General features: G+C 46.4%; 1 protein-coding gene across 13 annotated transcripts in view; it reads right to left on the reverse strand.

The window, feature by feature from the left end:
* Positions 1-23,907, reverse strand: part of LOC143144991 (disks large 1 tumor suppressor protein-like) — a 796,996-nt gene that overhangs the window by 672,522 nt on the left and 100,567 nt on the right. For all 13 annotated transcript variants that reach the window (XM_076307933.1, XM_076307928.1, XM_076307927.1 and 10 more), the window contains one exon: positions 11,493-11,624. In XM_076307933.1, coding sequence (XP_076164048.1) covers positions 11,493-11,624 — 132 coding nt within the window. The remainder of the gene's footprint in view (positions 1-11,492; positions 11,625-23,907) is intronic.

A 23,907-nucleotide genomic window follows, 5' to 3' on the forward strand; every position in this document is an offset into this window, starting at 1 on the left:
TTTTTCCGAGCAATACGATCGACTGGGCCGGTTATTCCGAATCTCCGTTACTCCGGGATACAATTCTTTCTGCCGGTCGGAATGTAGATTCGATAAGTAATCCCGGGCTTCGTATAAAAATCTAAATCCTGGCTATATACGTAGGCCACGCTTTGTGATTTGCTTTCGCGCGCGCGCGACTAACTCGAAATCGATCGAGTGATTCGCGTTTACGCGCGGAGACTCGCGCGAATCGGGCAACAATGTTCACGGTGATTGAACGATCGAAAATTTACGAAATCGATTATACGAGAAACTTGGATATCTCGCCAAAAACAAGCTGACAAAGATCACGTCCGTGATTCGCGATTGCGCGTACAGATTAGTTTCAATCGTGGTTAAAAAATTGCGAAAAAATTGCGCGAGAAACGTAGAAATTTCTCCATGGAAAAATCGACATAGATCGCGTCATGTGACAAAATTGCACCACAAGATACACCACTGTCCAGACGCCTGTACCATAATTTGGAAAATCGGGGGCGGTGAGCGTCGTTCGTCGAACAGTTCCCAGAGTCGGACAATTAAGCGTTACGTAAAATCAGATGGGAATTTTACGCCCGATATTCACGGCGCGCGAAGACGTTCGGTACGAGTCGTGTTCGCGAGTCGAAGGAAGGAGGAAAATTTTGAAAATTGTACGCCAGACGCGAAAACTTGTATTCTCAGCGACGTTCGTTCGCGCAGAAAATACCAGGGAATATCCACGAGCGGTGTCACGAGCGGTGTCACGAGCGGTGAGCGATCTCGCAACGTGGACGATATTTTGTACACAAAATGGCCGATACGGTGGCGATAACGAGACCGAAGATGAAAGAAAAAAGTGCAGGAAGAATATAGCCGAAAATGTGTCAGAGACGACGAGGTTGACCGGTGGTTCGCACGTGCGTGTAAATTTCATTTTTCATTCTTTGCCCGTTCCCGTTGGCTCTCCTCTTTTTCCGCTTTCATCTTCCGTGCACCAAAATGTCGTCGTGAGTGCAACGCCCCGGCACGAACGATCGCCCGGTCAGATGAAGCTGCAATTTTCTGCGCTGCTGGCGCGTCTAACGCCCGAAATAAATCGGATTTTCCGCGTCGCCCGACAGAGAATAGAAAAAACGCCGGCGATAAACACAGCCAGACACTGTGCAAGGAGAATTAATCGCAATTAAAACGAACGATTCGCCCGTGAATAATCCCCGAAGCGGGCGGCCGCGCGTCTCTCGGCGTATTTTTAACAACTCCTTAACTAGAACTCCACGTTCGTCGACAAAAGCTCGCCATTTACGATGGAAGACTGCAAACTCTCGCACGCCGATCCCGATGAAACCTTTGCTCGAACGTTCGGTGCTCCGATCCCAAAAAGGAAGAAAAGAAAGAACGACGAAGTATCTCGTTACACTTCAAATTTTCAGAAGGGAGGAACGACCTCTTGACTCGTAATCGCGCGTTTTATTTACGCTGCGATCGTTTCGAAATTACGAAAAATATTTCAAGGTGTGTTGCATCTACAGGTTCCGAGGAATTGCGATTCCGTAGGAGAAGAAAGACTTTTTCCTTTTCTCGTGCCATTTCGCGCGATACGGTGTAGAGTCTTCGATCGAAACAATTTTCGATGGCTTTTGTAATTGAAATTGCGATCGAAAGAATTACGCACGAATAAAAAAGGAGAACCGGACACCGATATTGGGGAGTGGTTTACGAACATTCGCGCCAAGTTTCAACGGAATAAAGTTCTCGGTACGAAGTAAAAACGGGCGCGTTAAATCCGTTTAATTTCGCGCGAGAAAATAGCTGAACTCGATTTCGATCGGATACTCGACGCAAAAACCGTGGGCGTATTTTTAGTTTTTTAGCGACGATCGAAGACTTTCGGAACAAGGGCGATCGGAAAATTTCGTAAAACGAGCACGAACACCGGCCAACACGTTGCAACAAGAAAACGCGATATTTTACTTTTCACCGAGACCGAACGAAAAGAGGAGTTATCTCTGTGTATTTCTTCGCTACGAAGAAATCTGCTGCCACCGTCCGTTTGTTCGAAAAAGAAACAACGAACGGAGCTTATCGGAACGATGGTAGCAGGTGTAAATTAACAATGTTACGACGCCGTGTCTTAAACAACATTTCCTTTCTATTTTCTCCGCGCAACATTCTCCATTTATGATCGATGCGCTCCAATTGTTCCAATTTCGTCGAGGTTGCGAATCGTTCTTTTTTTTCCTGTTTCGTCTCTTCAATACCCCGTGAAATATTAAAATAACTCCGTACAAGTTGCACGGTGAGACCGTTAATGTTCCATCTCGTAATTAAATATCCAATCGATCCGCTCTTCTAGTTTTATTTATTTCGTATCGTTTCACACGTTCAACAACTGTGCCTGAATGGGTAAAACGAACGTATCTCCGGGAATACGCGCCATTTTCCAGCCCTTTAACGTCGCGCGTGAATCGACGTTCATTTTATAAATATTAAAACACAAACGCGCGTGCTCGTTCCGCGTCGGTTCCGTCCCACTTGAAAAATAGTTCGAACGTCGAATTAAATGGTAATTCGCGAGTGATTAGTCCGGTGAATATCGATCAACGCCGTTTATTAAATTTCATAACCGCGATTCCCGGGGAATGGCGATTCGCGCGGCGATCTCGATAATTGTTGAAACGCGATATAGTTAATCGGGAACAGAAGCACGTTACGCTCGAACGGAGCCCACTTCGGTGACCAATATTTCTGTAATTTTTTTTCGTCGCGACGAGCAACGCGCTTCGTCGAACAAACAACGATCAAAATCTACGAATCGTAAACTCTTCTACGTCAACGCGTCGATAAACGAGCGTAGTTTTTACACTCTCCGTGTTCCTCGTAATTCGTAGGATCGTGTACAATTAACGCTAAAGGTAAACGAAATATCGAACATCGAACGAACACCGAGTCCTGATTTTTATCCACGGTGCCCGTATATCGTACACGCGAAAAGTCGATATTCGGTTGGCGACGAATCGCAATTATAAAAATTATAAAAGAAACTTTTTATTCGACGAACGCTAAAGATTATCTCGAGTATTTTAAACGAAACTCTTTATTTTCTCGTACATCGATCGACGAATACGTCGTTGCGTTCCCATCGTAAAGGTACCGGATTATTTAGATTGAAAATCGATCGATTCGAGAGTTCCGATTTTTGTACCGAACGCCCATACGAGCGAAACACAATACGGAGGTCCAATACAGTTACCGATTCATCGATCGCGTTATTCTCTTTTTCTCCCGTCGTTATTTTCTTTTCTTCCGGTTCTCGCTACTCCCACACACACGCACGCACACACACATACACACATTCTCTCTCTCTAATCCTCCGTTCCGTTTTCGTAGCTCTTGTAGTTTCGGAGCAACGCGAAGGCAGACGATACTTCCAATTCGGTACGAAGGCATCCACGGTAAGAATTCTTCCCAACGATCGGCGACCGACCTGAATTTCAAAGCGCGTAGAGGAAGCTGATTTTCAAGTTCCGCGACAACAAGCTTAGTTCCCTTCAAAGTTAACAAGGTACGCCTGATTTACTAGCGACGAGAAATACGTTTACCGCTTCGTAGAAATTGCATTAAACGTCGCGAACGTGATAACGAAGTTTGCTCAATTTATTGCCCTTTCGCGCGCAAAAGATCGATCGATTCTTCAGCATTTTGAAACTCGCGTATCCGTTAGTTTCGCTACGTCTGCGATCCACTAATGTCGAGACCAAATATCGGTACGACTGGGCGCGAACGAACGTTATCGAGTCGCGTGTTTAGAATTTACAGTGCGGTATCGGTCGCTTTGTCGAGAGTGGACGAATCGCGATCGGAAAGTCGAGGCGCGTGGAATTCCGTTCTCAAATGTATTTTACATTTTTGTCACAAAAGGAACGCAGCCTATGCCTAACGTTACACCGCGATATCGTTTCGTTTCGAGGTTCGAGAATTCGTACCGTTCGAACCGTACGGATACGCGCCACGGGCGTTGAGCGTTTCGAATGAAACATCGGTGCATCGTTTCCCGCCTGTTTCCCGACGAACAGGATTTTTAAGAGGACGGGGTCCGCGCACTTCGCGTTAAAAGGTATAAATTAAACGCCGGCCATAGAAATATTGCCCGAAAACCGTCCCCCTCCTCGTGTAAATGGCGCACGTGCGCAAAGGCGAGGGATATTTGTCAGTCGGGCGTGTTTCGCAACGTTACGTCCGGAGCATCCGCCACCAAGGTGTAAAATAGTGCAGGGTGTCTATGTTCTATGCTCGTGTTGCACCAAGCGACGCGAACACATCGAGTGTCGGTATACTCGACGAGGTGTATCCAACAGGTTACGTCGTCGATTTACATTCCTTTGTAACACCGTTTGAAAATCCGAAAAGCGAAAAATCCGCGGAAACACGACGATTCCCCACCCATTATATTCCGAATTATTTCTCGTTCGTGAACCGGAACGACGTCGCGTTGCGAAAAACACGCCGAACGAAAGCTAGTTCAGTCTGCGCGATCGATAACGTTTACAACGATCGATCGTTTTTCGAGCTTCGAGGCGGACGATTTTTTTTCTCTTTTCCTCCCGTTCGATCGTCCGAAACGATATTCGAAAAAATACGAACGCTCGAGACTACTCGAGGAAGCCACGTGTGCGTCAGTTTCAATCGCTTAATTTACACAACGTTTTCGCTCCCCGGTGAAAGTTTATCGCGGAAAGTTCCAGGGAACACGTGTTCACATTCAACGACTCGTTGCACCGTCGAACGCGAACACGATCGTTCATATCGACACGAATATCGCGATGGAATCGCAGACGAGGTACTTCCGGCGAACGAACGAGTTAAATCCCCGGTTAACGGGTCGAGTGGTCTACCAAGTTTGGAGTTCCGAAAATTCAACGAAATTTCCGATTCTTTTTTCGAAGAAACTATCGAACCGCGCGACCCTCGAACCCCCGTACCCGTATTTATTCGCGTTCTCGCTTCCCGACTCGAAGGAATTCGAATTGCGTTCGAGATTCTCCGGACAATTATTCCGTCTCTGTTCAATAGCAACGCGTCGCTTTCGACGCGTCTGGAAACGCGTAGCTCGATCGAATCGGATTCCAGGATCGGCCGATTGGCTCCCTCTAATTGGAATCTCCAACGGGGTTCCGCTCTGGATATCCTCCGCACGGATAATGGCGCGAGGAAAAATTGAAAATTCAAATCCAAGAATCGCTCGGAGCCCCACGATCTTCGATTTACGAGAGCGGTGAACGCCGCTCGAGTGTTCGCGAAAAGCCCACGTTTCGTCGATCGATGCGATTCGAACCGGGGATTCGGCCGATAGTTGGATCCCGCGAAAGAGGAGGAAAATCGAACTCGAGGTAACCTAAACGACCACCTGTCCGCGAGCAGTTCACGCGGAGACCGATAAAGGATTTCGAACGCCGAATATTCGAGCTCGTGTTACTCGACTGGTTCGTCGGGTGATCGAGCTTCTGAAGAAAAAAAATAATTTATCGCCGTGAATTCGATCGAACAACTCGGAGTCTCTTTCTCCTTCGATGCTCCCGTTAAATCGTTCGAAAAGCTCCGCGAAACTGTTCACCTTTTACGCGCGATTGGAAAGTCTCTTCGAACAACTAATCACCTGTCCGTGAGCAGTTCGAGAAGACTTCTAAGGGACTACGAACGCCGAATATTCGAACTCGAGTTACGCCACTGGTCGATCGTACAATGGTCGCGCGCGGCACGGACACCTTCAATTTACGTAAAATCGAGCTTCGAAGTAAAAACGAATAATTTCTCGTCCTTTTTCTCTCTCGAAGCTACCGTCGAGTCGTTCAACGAGTCCCGTGAATTTATTTCACCTTTCGCCCGCGGAGCGGAGAATTTGTTCGAAAACGTCGAGTGGTATTTTTTATCGGGCAACAAGTTCTCCGGCGCGCCACTCGAGCCATCGCGGAAGATATTTTCTTTCTTTTTATTAATTCGTGTCTCCCCGTTTAGCCGAGAACCGATCCGCGATGGATCCCGATGGACGATCGTGGATCGGGCCGATGCGAACGGTAACGAGTCGAAGAGAGCGGAAAGCGAGCGAGAGGGGGCGAGAGAACGATAAATTGAGAGTACTCGAGCGGGTGCCACTCGAGGGACTCGTCGTCTCTGTGGACACCCCGAGTATTCGTGAATTTAAACTCGTCCCGAATGGCCCTATGACCACTCGAATTGCGTTCGAGTTTGCTGACCAAAGGAAAGGCGTATCACGAGGTTGGGGTCGCGTTTCGCTCGTTCTCTGGTTCTCTGGTTCTCTCGGTCGCTCGGCTCGGCCTGCCTTTGACAAATTTCAGGGAAAGTAACGACGAACGGCGACGGTCCGTCCACTTCTCTCGTTCGACGCGTTTCTCTCGCTATTAAAGTCTTCAAGGGCCAAGAATGGATGCGGCGCTCCGCTCGCGGAACAATTTCACAGATTTGCGAGCGTATAATGGCATCTTCGCCCGCGTTCTATCATCGCAGCAATTAAGCGGAAGGTGAGGCGTAATGAGATCCTCGGCGAGTGCAAGAGATCCGAATTATTGAAAATTAAATCACGAGGACTCCGGGTGTTCCCTCCCTCGCTATCCCGGTCGCCATCGACCCTCCGCCATCGCGTGACCCGGTTACAGCTGCGACTGCAGCCGCGGTGTTCTACAATAATTACCGCGATATTCGAGCAAATTGATTTAAAATCCCTCTTACGGACGCCAGCCAGGATCCCGAGACGGTAGACGAGTCTACCGCGCGTAACTTCGTTTCTTTTCGTCGATCTAATCTTCGCCGAGCGCGACGCGAACTCGAAGCGACAACGCGCTCGCCCTACCGTCCCTGTTTCGACGAACTTGTTCGGCTCGCGTTTAGCTGGATTCTCGAAAGTCGAGGCGCGGCAACGGGACTCGAAATCCGACGAAGAAACGTCGATAATAAATGCCAAAGGCGAATCGGAACTCCCGCTTCGATTCCGATCGGCCCCGTTGCTCGAGTCTCCGGTCGAACTTCCGCTCTCGAAGTTCCCGTGCATCGCGGTTACGCGCACGGGTACTAAATCGTAATCTCGTTGCGTGGCCTCTGCCAACGTGACGCGTAATCTTGCGGCCGTTGACCGGGAAACTGTGTCGCGTAGACAACGATACGGCGCGGGTCGATCTCCGTGGTTCACTTTCGCGAATCGAGCGACATCCACGATATTGCGTATATTTCGCGCGATAAATAACCATCGACGTTAACGGACCCGTATCGAGTACCTGCAATCGCGTGTACATCCGAGGGAGAATTTAGAACTCGGTTATAACGGGAGACGTCGCAGCGAGAAACTCGGCGCTACGATCGAAACCGTAGCAATTATCCGATCAGGGCCATTCCCGTGACAACGAATTACCATCGACTGGATTCGCAGCTTCGCGCCCCGTTGGATCGGCAATCGTTGACGGACAATGTTCCGCGATCCGTGTTCTTCGACGCGGACCGAGGAATTCGTGGAAAATTCATCGACTTCGTACACGCTGCGAAACTTTCCTACCTCTCGTGCATCCAGAATTTAAATCGAATTCTAAACTCGAACCAATACGTCGCGTATTTCGACCCTCCGTGCTCGGAACGTCCGAGATCGAAACTCGATTTATTCCCGCGACTCGGAGCCGAGTTTCGAGCGTTCTAAAAATCGACGAGAAAATCGCGCGAACGCCTCGACGATGATAAACCGCGATCTCGCGGTGTCTAATTTACCGTGGAAACTCGGAAACTCGTTCCCGGTGTAACGGAGAATAACTGCGGCACGCAACATCGAAACGGCGGATGTTCGTCTCGGGAAAATCGTAACGCGAAGACGGTAAAGGTAAACCGGTATACTATAGTATACGGTTTCGAATCACTTCGGGGGAAAGGTGCTAATTTCGGGTGTTCCCGCGGAATATTCTAATCTCGTTAAGTACTTAGCGGCGCTGATACGACGTGTAATCTCGCGGTCATTGTCCACATCACCGAGGGGTACTGGCGGCAAGGGTGTCCGGGGTTATCAGCAGTAACAGGCGAAGCGCAGCATAGAGACACACCGGTGCAACCGACACAGTTGCAGATGCAACGGACTAATCTCCTCTATGCGGAAGCGTTATACCGTGCGGACCGAATGGAACGATCTGGCCTCGAAGTAACACCCGCGCGGGAATCGAACGACACTTCCGAGTTTTGAGAACCTTTCGACGGTAGTCGAGCCCTGAACGACTGTCAACGTTCAACGGGATCTTTGACGCGACGATACAGATAACGGAACGAAGATTTCTTCGCGAACACGACCCGCGCGAATCCTCGCCTAGATTTCCAATTGAAATTTCTCTCGTTTAAAGCCGGCGCCTTCGAACTCGCGCCCGCTCGAGTCCATTTTTCATTCCTCGGTCGTGCCACCGGCAAATGTACGCAGATTCGCCAAGAAAACAATCATTTTCACGCGCGACAAAGCGAAATAGAAGCCGTAGATCGTGGAAAAATTTGGTTTCTCTCGGACAATATTGTTCAACTTTCTTCGAAGAATGTATACATTTGAAATCTTTCGTCGATTCGATCTTCCTCGCAGCCTGCGTTCTCGAAAGTCATCACTCCGAGTGAATAATAATGACAATAGACGTACCGGGCATGTTTCCTTTTTTTTTTTAACATTCGTATCGATTTCAGAGCCCTGAGAAGACCGGTTACTGGCAAAACGACGAGAACGTTTTACGAAACGACACGGTTTGTACCTGGAAGCCTTTAACGGTTTTAACCGCGGGGACACGGTTCGTGGAAGCCCCGAGGATCCCTTTCTCGAGCAAAATGCATTCAAACGACGCGCCGGTGATGACCACTCGCAATTAGTACTTATTTTTACAACGAATATTCTGCATTCGCCGATACGAGTCAAAGCTTCGCGATCCGAGTAGCAACAATTTCCCGGCGCAGAATTCTGAACGCGTACCGAATTATTCGCCTCCTCTGATCTTGCTATCGATAGAGATCGACAGATCGATTAAACGCACGTTTGTAGTGCACGGTCTCGATGATGTACGTGTACCAACTTGAACGCATAATGGTCTATCGCTCGAATCGCCGATGAACGAGAAACGAGCGTTCGAATTAATAAGCACCGAGAGATATCAAATTTTTAGAACGCATCGAGAATATTGTATTGCTTCCGGTTACTCGAGATACACGGATTGCCGGTTTCAAAATTTATACGGCTTTGTGGGTCGGTGCAACTCGGTGAGAGAATACTGCCCATCGAATTGATAATCACCGAGAGACGAATACACGAACGATGATTAACGGTGAGCTAATCGATCGTTTCCTATGCTCTCCTGTGCACAGATTTCGTTTCAATGGAAATACGAGTATTTCGCGTAAAAATACGTAGAGGGTTATTTAAGAAATACGTACAAAGTTTACGATTCTTGTTTCGAAAATTTCGGTCGAACCGTTTGAACATTTCTCTACAAAATCCTCTCATCTCTGGCACGGTTATTTCGCAATTGACATTTTCGCGTAATCGTATTACGAATCTACGCGAATTTTATTCGAACTTTCCGAATTGTGCTCCACGGTATCAAACGAATCGTAAGAATACAGATTCACGATCTATTGTTCGATTCTACGCGAAACTTGTCCATTAAATACGCGATCGCTTCGTCGGTATCGTTTTCGGTGTTGCTCGAAGTACACACTTTGTAGATCTGTTAAACTTCTTTTCAATGTATATGTATTATGGACGCGATCCACTTTTTCGTTTGTTTCTCGGATCTTAAAGTTTTACGCCTCAATGGAGGCACTCCCACGGATAACGGTAACGTATTCGTAGAACTCGCCACCTCTGCTCGATGGAACGACGTCGAATTGCTTTTTGTCAAAGTATCGTTAATATTCTCCAACGGTGACCGTCGAGAAGATTCTGGTTCCGATAATGCAGCTTCTGGTTCGTTCCGTATTTTTCTCACGGTCTAATTCCACGTGGCAACCATTGCGAATGCATTCGGTAAGAATTGGAAACGATTTGCTCTCGCTTTCGATGGTACTTTTGAATATTGTTTGCACGCTTGTGCATCTTGGAAAACGCACTCGGCAGCAAAAGTGGTCTTCCGAGTTTCCAGAAGACCGAAACGGGACTCGAATTGCACGCGTGCCATTTCGGGGGAAAATTTGGCGATGTAAAATCCCGACAGCCGTTCGATTTATCGCACCGAGTAGCGAGAGTGAATAAAATGGCGGTAAAATAGAATAAAATGGAATCCATTCCCTTTACAGCGTTTTATTACGCGGAATTGCCAATTCCCAGTACACCCTTTGCCGAAATTAATATAGAGAGGGTCGCTAAAATTGTTCCAAAGGTAGGAACGGCACCATCGAGGGGAGCGCGAGACCTTTCGATTTCGAGCGTGGACCTCATTGAAACAATATAACGCGAAAACGGTACGGTCTGCCGACCGTGGTAACTGAGCGTATATGTCAGTTACCCGAAACCGGATATACCGCGACCTTTAACAACTCATCGAGATGTTAATTACGAAACAACCGCGCTGGAAATTGCATACTTCGCAGGAGAAGCTTTCCAACGCCCGTACTTCGAACGAGATATTACCGTGGCGAGAGTTTCTTTGTAATTTTCGCGTTGCAAAACGACCTGAACGGATACTCGTTCCCGAGGATCGATCTTTCTCGACGAAAACGCGACGATCGATCGTTTCGAAGACAAGAATTTTCTCCCTGCCGGTTCTCTGCTTTTTGAATAAATTCGAAACCAGCGACACGACGCATCGACTCTGTAATTTCACTGGGACCGTATTCGGGGAGTTCGACTACCGTGACGGTGAAAAAGTATGAATAATTAATACGGAAACAGTACGGGGAAACGGAAAGATAGCCTGGAAGAAAGAAAAAATAAAAAAAGAAAAAAAAATCGAACTCCCTGGTGCATGCGAGCGAAAGATCACAGGACATTCTTGTTGTCACGGACAGGACCGGCCGGGTTTCGAATCCAAGCAGAAACAAGGCCCGGAGAGTGGCTCACTTTTTCCACAGATCTTACAAAGGTTCCGTCAAAATTTCAGGCGAGTCGAGCTCCGCTCCGAGGGGATTCGAACAGAATGAATCGCGCGGCAGGAGCGCTTTATTCCGAATAACAATGGCGAGAGAAACGTTCGAGAGGCAGCGTGCCAGTTCCGATAAATAAGATGAGATTGAGGTGAAGCGCGAAGAATGGGACGAGGCGTCGTCTCTTTGAATCTTCCACGAATCGTAGGAATTTTTCGGATATTCGAACGCTCGAAAACGCCGCGATACCGACGCGTCCGCCCGAACGACATAGAAGCGAGAATATTCGTTCGAAACGAATTTCGAGTATCGAGTCACCCTCGAGCTTGGCAGATATTTAATAACGATTCACCGTGCTGTTCGATTCGTGCGAAAGAAATCTTCTCAACGCTTACCCAACAACGCCTGGAAGAGCCTGCTCTTGAAGATGCGGATGACACGCTCGATGGCCAACCGTAGCTGCTTGTCCTGAGGCCTCGTCAGCTTCGCGTGGTAATCTTCCAGGAGCTCCAGAGCCCTGTGAGCCTCTGAAAGTGAAAGAAGAGATTTAGAAAAAAATTGTTTCTTGTCGTAACATATCTATTCTAAAGTATTTCCCCCGAACGAATTGGAACGTTAATCGTCTCTGTAATTTCTTGAAGCGGATTATCAAATTCCAGAGAGAATTACACGTTCGTGGTAATGTTTCTTTCGTGGACGAGGACACTGATAAAAGAGCCACGGTATTAACGTATAAATAGACGCAGAGGGAAGCAATGGTACGTTCGTGGGATAATACACGTGTAAAGTGGCGATCAACTGGTATCGTTCGAAAGGATCGCATTGAACAGGGGTATCGAAGTGTCGGGTGAGTAATACGAATACTACTGATTACGGGAGAGTAGAGTCGAAACGAGCGAGAGCTAGGATGTCTGAGAACAGACGCATTTCACGAGATCGATGGAGAAAGAAACTTTCATTAGACTCGAGGATGGACAACCGATGTCCTCGCGGGTCACAGCAATGGACCAATTAACGTCACGATAAGATGCAAGGTCTAGGTAGCGATCTAAGGAGTAGCAGGTATCAATGTCGAAGATACGGAATGGAAAGTGGAGAGAGATGAGAGTGCGTACCGATCACAGCACATTTGGAACCTCGTTCTCGCTCGGTCGGGCTCTACTCGAATAATTCGACGATCCTTGAGAAAAGTGCACTTCTGACGTACGCAGCGGTAACTCGATGCGTTTCGTTCCCAACGAAAAATTAACCATTATAACGGGATATTATAATCTAAATGCCTCTGTGGCCACGATTAAATTCATTTCGAACAATGCTCGCTAACGTAAAGCGGAATTTCAAGACCGAAACTATACAATTCGAGAATGTCCAGATTACGCGAATGTCCAACGCGAAAGCTTGCTCGAATTGTTTCTCAGTTTCGAATATTGTCCATGCTGCGACGACTCGTTTTTCAGCAGGCGCGACATTCGAAGGTTAGAAATTAATTTTCTCGGAAAATGCGATACCGGGATTTGAACGATTCAATTGCAATTATCGTATTGTCGTAGGCTGCGCGAGCTCTGTACAGTCCGAGGTGACACGCGTTAAGAAAATGAATTCGTAGCAGCGCCATCGAAAGAAATCATTTTACAGCGATACAAAGGACGCGAGATACTCCGCTGGCGCAACGGTATTAACAAATACGAGAAAGGATCCGACGAATTAAAAGTACAGGGTGAAAACTGCACACGAACGAAGGTACAGAAAAACGAGGTTAATTCGCATTGTAACGATGCAACGAAACGTATGGAATAAAAAGGAACACCGCGGAAGAAACAAACGCGTTGCAATTCTAATATGTAATATTCCATTAATTTTACGCGATATTGGATCGCGTGAAAATGTGAAACTAATTAATTTCGTGATACTCTGTGTAGAATTACGCGGGCCGAAAGTTGTGTGAAAAATTCATCGCGAAGACGTGCATTTAAGCGAATACCAACATCTGTTGTACAACATCCATTAAAGTGCCAGACGTACGTTTGTCTTCGCGAAAAGGCAAAAGTTACGTGGCACAAAGAAACGAGTAGCGGGGACATACATAAAATTTCGAGAAATAAAAGACACGTACTCGTAGGTGCGCAGATGCACCTGATTTCCAGCGAAACGCGGACGTCGTTGTACGTGACATTATTTCCCAGAACGAGAGTAATAAGAAGTAATTCTCGCATTACGGATCCTCACCGAGGTGAGGATATTAACTTAAAATGGATCAATCTGCTAAGTTTCTCGATTACACGGATTCGAAGTGAAAAACGGATCGTGTTTCGTTTTCGACGATCACCGTTGCAAGATCCGTGCATCAGAAAATTAACACAATTTAGCAAAGATCGCGTTTAATACGCGTCCTAAAGCTTGACGTGCAAATTTACAAATCGATAACGCTTCTTCGTACATACCTGCAAATATGTGTACACGACTTAAAGTATACAAAGTAAGTCGATAAGAACTGCTATCTCAAAAAACGTTCGGTGCGAAGTATATTGTGCTCGATGGATCTCCTTAAATACAATACATTTCGTATAAACGTTTTCTCGAAGAAACTCGATAGATGAGATGATTCGGAGAGCGGTTCTTCTTGATTTATATTGTATACTTCTCTTCAGGCGTAATAATAAAAAGAAAATTCTACTTCGAGGTGTTTGGTCCACTTTCCAAAGAGCGAAAAATTCAATGAAATATAATATTACGAAATATTGTATACATTTTAAGAAGAAGTATCTGAGATTCCGCAACGTATCGGTGGATATCTGCGAGCTACTTCCTCGCCATTTTCTTACACCGTTCTCGGTAAGAAACTTCTGCCATCGACGCGCGGAAAGGTAACAACAATGTCGTAAGAACAGACGGAACTACTTTAGAATCCCGTATGCTTTCTGTAGAAATCGAATAGGGACAATGGAAGTATCAATGGACTCACAAAGAGGTTACTGTAAAACTACCGTGAGCACTCGCGCGACTATTCCGTTTCTTTCAACCACTCGCCATCTTGAGCGTCCATTTCCATCTTCGTTTCGTCCCTAACTTCGATCGATGTTTCACGATTCGATGTCGAACGTGATATTCGAGTCACCGGTCTTCTTATTCTCGAAAATATTTGACACGTTCCTCGAACCTCGACACTCACACTTCCGCGCAACATCGCGATCCGCGTTTTCGGAATTTTCAATTTTCGATTCTAAAATTTTGCAATATCAAGATTTGTGCAACGGTGAGCCGCGCGTACCGTTGTCGTTGAATGTTTTCGAACGCGAGTACCGATACTTTGCTCGAGTGTCCCCGATCGAACGTTTCGAAAGTTCAACGACCGCGATTTGTTTCGCGTTTAAAAATTTCGTTCGTCGCGAAGTGTCTCTCGTGCGATCGTCGAACGAATTCTATGAAACTATTGTTGAAAATCTGATGATCGTTCGAACGATTTCCTTCCGGATGGTTTAAACGTTCCTGGATAAGTGGTCCGAACAGTCGGAGCACTTGTTGATTCGTACTACTTCCTGGGCGAATCCCGAACTTACAGAAAGGATCGATCGGGTTTTAAACGTTCGTACGTTCTCCTTTCGGCTTCTTTCTAAAAGAGAGTGACCCCCTTTTGTTCGTGAACACAATATGGTAACAAACAGAACGACAGTGCGGGTTGCAAACATCGATACAAACGTCTGGTCCGATAATAATGCGGATTTTCACGATTCTTTCGGTACCATCCTCCCGAATACGAGTTCGTTCTTCTTCGACGAGAACTCGGAGTTCCAAACTCGGAAGACATCGAGGAACGTCCTCTCGTCCGGATTCGAGTGAAATGCACTTCGATTCGGACGTTCTCCGAACGCGAATCGTTGTTAATTGTTCGAAACGAGAGAGTATCGATGCAAAGTAAAGACAAACGTAACATTATTTCAAACATCGCACGAAACAAGAACTCCGCGTAGAAAACATTTCGAAACAACGAGTCGCGAGGAAATACGTCGGTCGGTCTGTGCTCGTCGAGTGTCGGTGCACTCGAAAAGTTTTTTAACCCTGACAATTTTGAGAACGAAGAAAAAGAAAGAAAAAGGGAAAAAATTCGTTCGTTTGAGTTTTTGCTCGCTTTTGCCGAAGCAGTCGCTGCCTTTTCAGCACTACGAATTATGCCCTGCCCTCTGTACCTTGCCAACTCAATGACCTCCCTATACGAAGATATTTAGATCGTTAATAAACAACATCGCTCCAAGACCGTTAATTAAGCTGTCAAGCACGGAAGAGGAATTAAAATTAAGCAATTCGGGACACAGCCATTAAAATTGCAAGCCACAATGTTCAAACGCCGCCCAGAAGTCACGTCATTACTGAAAGGCGACTTTAATGAGCATCTTGTTAATGACGTTCTTGACGACACGATTACCAAGTTAGGTTGAGGACCGTCGCGTAATGCTTTCGACGTACGATATTCCAACTTGGAACGCAATAGATTCGTACCGTGCATTACGTGTTACGTTTTCGTTCGTTATTCGGAATAATCTCGGATACGGAGATTAAAGAGGGAAAACATTTACATTTACGGGAAAAGAAATTTCTATGAAACTTTGACGATTTTAATTTTCGTGGATCTTTCATAGTTGTGGTTGTACGACTGTCCAGAGAATTAAACCGGACGCGATGATTCGAAGCAAGAGATGGTCGGTTCGTGAAGAATGATTGCGGAGATATGAAAATATCGAAAACGAACGATCTTTTCGTTAGAACGTTCGTCCAGTTTATCGATATTTGTTAAGTCGAAGGGAAGCAAATACCTTGCCTAAGAGGACGCAGAAAACGCGGCGGGCTGAGCGTAAAAATCGTTTTTCAAATAATCATGGAGGATGTTCGCGTGGAATTAAGATCACTAGCGTTACCCATTCTGTTGAACGAGCATGCTAAGAGGCCAATTACCAGCAAATGTTCTATTTCGAAAGCAACCTGTAGCCTTTATGAGGATAATCGCAGACGTTCCCTTATAGAAAACACTTGAAATTAACAAGTGCCCCGAGAAAGTCGGCTCTATGGTAGAGTACACCGAATGGGACTCTTAACTGCACAATGTCCATGAAAGAAATGGACGAAATTTTACTCGAATAATACACGAGGAAGAAAAATGATGTACAAGATATTTATTTGCGAACCGCGAATAGATTTTTTCACGAACGTAGCGATTGAATCTCGATGTTAATTTATTCAATAAATCGTACGGAATCGAAGCTATTGAACCAAGAGCTTCCATGATAAGTTTGTAATTATCTACGCGCAAATAACGAGTGTTCGAGCCTAGTCGGTACAACGTAGGATCTTAAATAACTCGTCCAACCGAGATATCTCGAAAAAGTCGTTCGAAGAATATCTTCTACTCGATGAAGTAGATTTACTTCTTTCCCGAATCGTTAGCGTTGGAGATCGCAATGTTTGCAATACGCCAGAATAATTTCCACGCGTTCTTTCACCGTGAACTTTTCCGCGATCAATTTCCCATCTGTCTAAATGACACATGTCAAGTTTCGGATTGATCGGTTCGACGTTTCACAAATAACGCGAGATTCAAATCGACCGGCGATGATCGGGACACTCCGTATACGAAACGATTAAAATCGAAGCACGGTATTCTTCGCACAGCGGTCCCGAAGCCGATGCAAAGAGCGATTCGACGGTCCGCGATACCGTAATCTCGAAACGAAATACCGATCTCGAGCACGAAAATTCGTACCGAAAATGCAGCGATCCCGATGCAACGTAAACAGGTTGGCCGTCTCGTTCGGAAGTCTCGAAAATACGCTGGAAAAATCGTCTCTCGAGTTACCGTGGCTCTTTGAAAGAAAAAGCGAAGTTATCGACGTAGCCGGTAACAGAAACGAAAGCCGAGGAAATAAAGCCGAAAGTGGCATTTTGATTTTGAAAAAGGTCCACGCCGTGCGTGAATCTGGCGAGCGTTTCTTCCCATGCGTTCCACTTTCGCGTCGCCCGGGATGCACCGTAAAACGAGAAAACCACTTTCCGTCCAAACGAAAAAATGTAGCCGGATATGGATACTTTGTACAAGAACGTATGCGTGTTTCCGTGCCACGTGCGATGCGTTACAGGTACACGGTAAAAGTAAACTCGGATCACCGGTGCCCGTCTAAATGTGAAAAGCATCGCGCTCGCGAAACTGTTCGATTAACACGGCTATCGAGGACGCGCAACGTTCCGCGCGCACGAGAAACAATAATATTTGCCGATAAAATTGAATTTTATCCGAAATAAGAAAATTCTCGATACCCGGGTTCGAGGATCCCGACGCTTCGCGGCTGAAAATACAATTCGAAGACAAGCCGAGTGGTCAACGGATCCCGTAATCGGACGTGTTCGAATAACGAGGTTCGTCCAAGCTCGAAACCCACCGAACGCGCGATTTCGATCGAAAGAACTAATTTCATCTGAAACACATGGGTTTCCAATCTCTCTTCTCGAGCGGTTCTTGCGCGACTACGGTTACAAACGGGCGCGTAGGTGCTGCAAACCACCCTTTTTGGGGAAGGTTTCTCGAACTTTGCACACGCTTTGCATAAATTCACCGCGTTCGGGCGTGTAGGTACGCGATGCGGAAACGTTGCTACGTATCCTTAATTACGGCCTCCCTCCCTCCCTCCCGTTCGCAATACTATGGTCGAACTTTGTTCGAAATTCGATGTTTTCGCGAATTCGCTTCGCGTTAAGTGACGTTAAGGCGCGTGATTAAAATTTACAGCAGCCCGTGTCGGTGAATTCGGAAATTCTCTCCGTAAATTCCCCGGGCGAAGGATTCTTGATGAAAAAAAGAAATTTGTCACCGGTCTCTCGTTTCGCAAGAGGTTCGAACGACGCGTTCGCGGAAACGAATCTCACGAGGGAAGACGAGCGGCGCGGCCGTGTCTTCGCGCCGAAAATAAACATTCTGCGTACGGTCGGTGCATACCTTCACGGTACGGAACGTGCCCGGTTATCCGAGAATAAGAAAATTTCTCAGGTGTAATAAGAGGGCAACGGGCCAGTCGTCCGCATTCGCGAACGGCAATGAAACTATGCCAAGTACGGCCATTTATCTCGGCTTTACGATTCGACCGAAGGCGGCCCTCGCCTCTTGAATTATAACGTCGCGTCTCCTTTGCGAAGCCGCGTTCCCGTGCTCGATCTACGCGGTAACTATCAAAATTTCATCGCCGGGAACGTATTCCGGGTTCCAGTCTAAATGTTGACACGGATTGTACATACAATACGTAGCGGCGTTCAACGTTCCGCACAGTCGCGTTATAAGATGAGTTTCATTACCTCTGTTTACGATGCGAAACTCAAAACCCGTTGCTCGTGGGACGAAATAAATTCAAAGGACTTAATTAAGAAAGCTACACGACTGGAAAACTACGGCCCGACGACCCTACCACCCCCAGTTTTTTAATCAAAACGGCAAAGAGATTCTTCGAAACCGAATAAGACCCGTGACGGAGTAACGTTAAATTACATTGCGGACAACGCTCGAAAGTTCGCGAGGAACCGTTCCACCGGTACGTAGACGACCCCGTTGGTACCCCAAGTTCGTGGAAAAGGAAAAAGGAGACGCAAACCTCCCGATACGACGAATCGAGACATTCTTCTACCCGAATCGACGGCTCGTTACGTTCTCGGTAACTCTCCGCGCTACCGTCGACTCGTATTTCTCTTAAAGAGAAGCGCAAATTGTAAGATTTAATAATTCTAGGCAGAGAGAGAGAGAGAGAGAGAGAGAGAGAGAGAGAGAGAGAGAGAGAGAGAGAGACACATTTCCGTACCATCTGGAGTTCCGCGGGAATTACAATTAACTCCTCCGGTATTCAAGTTATTCACCGACCACGTTGGCCAAGTTTTTAATAACTGTAATTTATCATTACCGCCTTGTTTGGTCCTAGTCCAATTATCTTGCTTCGCGTGCGTACGATTAAATAGCGCGGGGACATTACGGACGCTCTGTTTTTATTCGAAATTATAAGCACCGTAATGGACCGTCGTTTCTGCAAGTCAGATTTTCTTCGAATGTTCCCGCGAAGTATTCGCCTCGGTCTCTCGTCTTCCCTGCCAATTACGCCAACAATGGATCCCTGTTGGATTATTTATTGCACGAAGCGGACGCAACGAGAAGCACGATGTATAGGGATATTAATTGCGGGCACACCTTTAACCGTTGACGCGCGATCGTTCGATCTACGATTTAAACCTTTGCCAGGTCCCAACAGTGACGGTCACGAACGAGTCCGATGTTCTCCGATCGACTGGCCCGTGACAGTCACGTTAACTCTCGCACGTTAACTAACTTGTGACAATCACGGGCTTACGCGAAAGCATACAGTAGAAACTTATTTCGTTTAGTACGAGATGAGTACTTAGATGATCCCTTTCGCGTGATCTTCCGAGGAAAAGAATTATAAAAACTTCACGATAGTTTCTTTCGTTTAGTTTTTACCATATTTATTTTGTAGCACGATAAGAGAAAAATAATTATAAAAACTTTGCGAGAGTTTTTCTCATTTCTTCAAATTTTCATATTTTACGACAAAAGAAACTTATTTACCACTCGAAATCGTTTTCTTTGCATCGGAAGAACACGACCAGTCAATTTATGGAAAAAAAAAATAGGTAGGCAATTTGTGGAGCAATTTCGTAAAAATTACTGGCCCGACAAAGGGTTAAAATCGGTGTAATTCGCGGCAACTCGCGTCACTTTCGGAACGAACGTTCGATCGTTGCTCAAAGGCCACCGATCGCATTCGAGATAAAAATGCGACCGGCTTCAAGACGCATAGGTAGGCGCATACCGTTATTTGCGAAAGCTTTCGAGTTCGGGGCAGGTCGTTGTTTGGTCGATGGCTCATCCATTGTTACGCAACGTGGGTGTAAAAACGTTAAACTCCCCGGTACGTGTACAAAGCGCGTGGTCCGACAAAGTGTCGTTTCCAATTTATTGTCCACATCGCACGCGACATAATTTAACTCGCGAATAATTCAATGCCGGTAAAGTTATCGCAATTCTTCCATTATCCGTGATATCGAAATTGAATTTCGCGTGTACGTCGACCGGCTTCGTTGGTTCTCGTCAATTGTTACTACAAATGTATACGCGTACAGGGCAGTCGCGAGACGATCCGGAAAATTAAGGACTCCGTTCCCACTGTGAACGTAACCGTGAACGTAACCGTGAACGTAACCGTGAACGTTAAACAAGTAAGTGCACCGCCGCGAGAACGGTGCAAGAATTTAAAAAGTAAGTCTTCACGGGTCTGATCAAACTCTCGGAATGCGGAAATTAATTTCAGCTTCCTTTGAGACGTTAAAGCGAAAGCGAGACGACGAGGACGAGGACGAGGACGAGGACGAGAACGAAGGAGACGGACGAACGAAGACGGTTGCTACACCATTATTTTCGTCGTTCATTAACACGCGCGCCGGTGACACAGTTCGCACGCAATAATTAAAGGGCGCCCTTCCCTCGCGCATGTCTAATTAAAGTACGCTAATTATCGAAGTGAATTACGGCACTCGTGTCTCGGCGACGTTTCCCACAACCACCGTTAACGATAAAACGTTTAAAACACCGCGAACACTCCATTCGAATTGCACTCCGCAGGTACCCGAGTGAAAAAATTTACGAACGCGCACCATTCAACGCAATTTCGAGCGTTAACGTTACGAGACACAATACGTAAGAAACAGTTCCAGAGTTTCGTTTCCATGAAAGCTCTCCCGGCTTGAAATTTCAATGATCCGACTACTCCAAACAAACTATCGGATAACTTCTATACGAATCGGCGACGAATGCACATTTCTGTTGCACGGACGCGGTATTTATGGAATTATCAACGGCCACAGCTGGAAACTGCCAATTAATTCTTTCGAGAAACTATTATACCGTACTCGTCCTCGAGTGCATTTCTGCCGGACTCGGACCAACGGACTCGACGATTCCGCAATTTTTACGGAATTTAATTATTTAATTATTTCGCGGAATTATAATTGTTACGGAATTTTAAATTCAATTCAACGGTTTGGGGTCGATTCGTGCGATCACGTGGTTTATCGACTATTCTAAACGTTGTCGACCGTGCAACCTTTCGATCGTTCTTTGCCCGTGCAAAATATTTACAACGATTGAAATCGAAAACTAAACAATTATCGCGAAAGTGGTGCAACGTGCAGCGAGAGTTTATTCGTTTAATTCGACTTCGATTATTGTTCATCGGTTACGTTGAATTAAAATCTCTCGCCGTGTATCCGTTTAACGTTCGTTTTCGATCACCGGTGAACGTTTATTTCGTCGAAATGCTTTTACGTTTAACTATTCTACCCTTTAATATTTTTTTTAAATAAGAAATTAAATTAGTTTTCTTAAAACGATGAAAATTACTATCGACCAGAACGGAACGCCAATTTATCGATGAATACCATAGTTCAAGCCTATAAAACACCTTCTTCGTAAATAACGCAAACGTTATTCGTTACGGTAGTCTCCGTATTCCCTTTTCGGAACTCGTACAACACGAGACGACGAAAATAGACGCACATTTCGTTCGTTACTTTATTCGGTTAAATATAAAATTCTTACAACTTCACGATCCGTGTATTTCGAATGCCTTCGACGGACTAAAGCAAAGCCTAACAGTTGCGTCATCCAAGTCCTTCTACCCCCTTGTGTTTACGAAACGTATCGTAAGAAGTATAAACAGACCGTGGTATTTACGAACCTATAGGACGAGCCGATAGTACGTCGAATGAACTCAACACGGTGAACACCGTTTCTTCGACAAGTGGTCTCGTGAACATTCCACGAACTCCGACACGAATGTCTCGGATCGACTCATCTCGAATGGTCTCTATCTCGTTCCTTTCTGTTCGTCGCCGAGCTGTCGCCCGGTTTCAACGTACGAGATAAATCATTCCGCGATGAGTATCGCGACTCGTCGTAAACACGGATAATCGACGAGCTCGAGCGCGGAGCGAAAGAACGGCCCGATTTCCGCTTCCGTGGTATTAATTAATCTGTCGCTGCAGTCCCACCGAGGTAAGTTGCTGGAAGCCGATTCGTACCCCTCTTGGGTACCGAGGACTTCAACGCCTATAACCCCATTGTTCCGAAGATGGTGAACTATAATTATATCTACGTCCTAGTATCCACCGCTACCAAAGGGGTTTGATTTGGATCAAGTAAACCTCTCGTCCTATTCGAATTACCGAGGACTCCAGTCTCCGGTAGTTTCAAGGATATTTACCCTCGGGTCATTTTTATTGCTGGAGTTTCGCACAATTCCACCGGGGATGTCGCAACAATTATCAACCTACCGGTAGTCACTTCTACCGGAGTGTTTCGTAATGATTAAACTTCTCGTCACTTTCGAATCATAGAGGACACGTACGAAAGATCCTAGACCACAGTCTCCATCATCTACTAGAATATTCGCTCTTGGGTCATTTTTGGTCAAGTTTGACACAATTCCGCCATGGGTACGTGCGAGCAGCCTTTTCGATGATTCCGCAACGAACGATCGCGTTTTTTTCACCGAGGTGTCGCGTTCTTCGCATTCCTCTCTCAACCGGCCTAAAAACTTCTCGAACGAACACGGTTTACAGACCCCTCTCGAGACGTCTCATTTCGCGGACCACCGTTTCAGATTTATCCGTTCGAGGCGCGATAAACGTTCCTCGAACTCCCCGCCCGGATGAATTAGTTTACACACATTTCGTCGGGCGAGCGTTCCGGGGTTTTATAACAGACGTCTGGGACCGAGGCTTGTCCATTACCGGTTCCCGCGCGTACATTCTCATCGTTGATGCGTTTCTCCGCGCTATCTACCGGAACGCGACGACGTTGATCGTATTATCATAACGGATGACACGCGAAAGGTGGAAGGTGACGATATTTTACGAAAAGGTGCACGATACCCGGCGAATAAAATAACTTTCGCGGGCGAGAAATTCGCCGATACGAATTTTTCTCGAAATTCGTCGATACGAATTTTGCTCGAAATTCGAGCGGAGTATTCGGCAACAAAAACGATACCTTGAATCGTTATTAACCGAATCGTTTACAACCGTTTACAACTCTCTTCCAAGAGACCTACCCGCTTATTCGAATCCCCTCGTGCGAGCGCGGCTTCGATTTTAATTTTCGATCGCGGACCTCGCGAGCCCCGGAACAAGCGCGCGAAGTTCCGAAGAAAGCAAAAAACAAACGACGATCCTTAAACTCGGTACAGTTCATCGGGAAACGATGCACCCGAGACGTTGGAAGAAAATTATGTACACCCGAATTCCTTTCGGTTGCGCTCGCATCTCCGCGAAACGTCGCGGTAGAAAATATTCTTCCGGTTTAAGTTTATGCAAATAGGATACAAGCGGAACCGCACAAACTGGGACATTTATCATGCTTTATGAAACCATGTATAAAAGGCAAATGGAACGATGCCTGTCATTTCGAGAGCCATGAAAAATAGCGGGCGAATCGTCCCTCTGACCGATGATCCATAACATCCCGTCGGATGTACGCGCCACGCACGAAAGAACTCGTCCCTCTAAATACGTCGTAAATTCGCGAAGCGGGAGCGGAAAGATACGTGGCGTTTCGAGGCTGGACGAGGGTAGGAGGGCACTTCGAGCGGGAACGAAACCGACCGAGCGTTCCACGGTCCCGGCGGCATTAACGAATAATCGTCGACGTATAATAATTGCGTTCGGTAACGATGCAACCCCCCGTTAACCGAAAGCACCGAAAGCGGAAGCTGCGTC

This window comes from Ptiloglossa arizonensis, chromosome 3 (assembly GCF_051014685.1).
Source record: "Ptiloglossa arizonensis isolate GNS036 chromosome 3, iyPtiAriz1_principal, whole genome shotgun sequence".
NCBI lineage: Eukaryota > Metazoa > Arthropoda > Insecta > Hymenoptera > Colletidae > Ptiloglossa > Ptiloglossa arizonensis.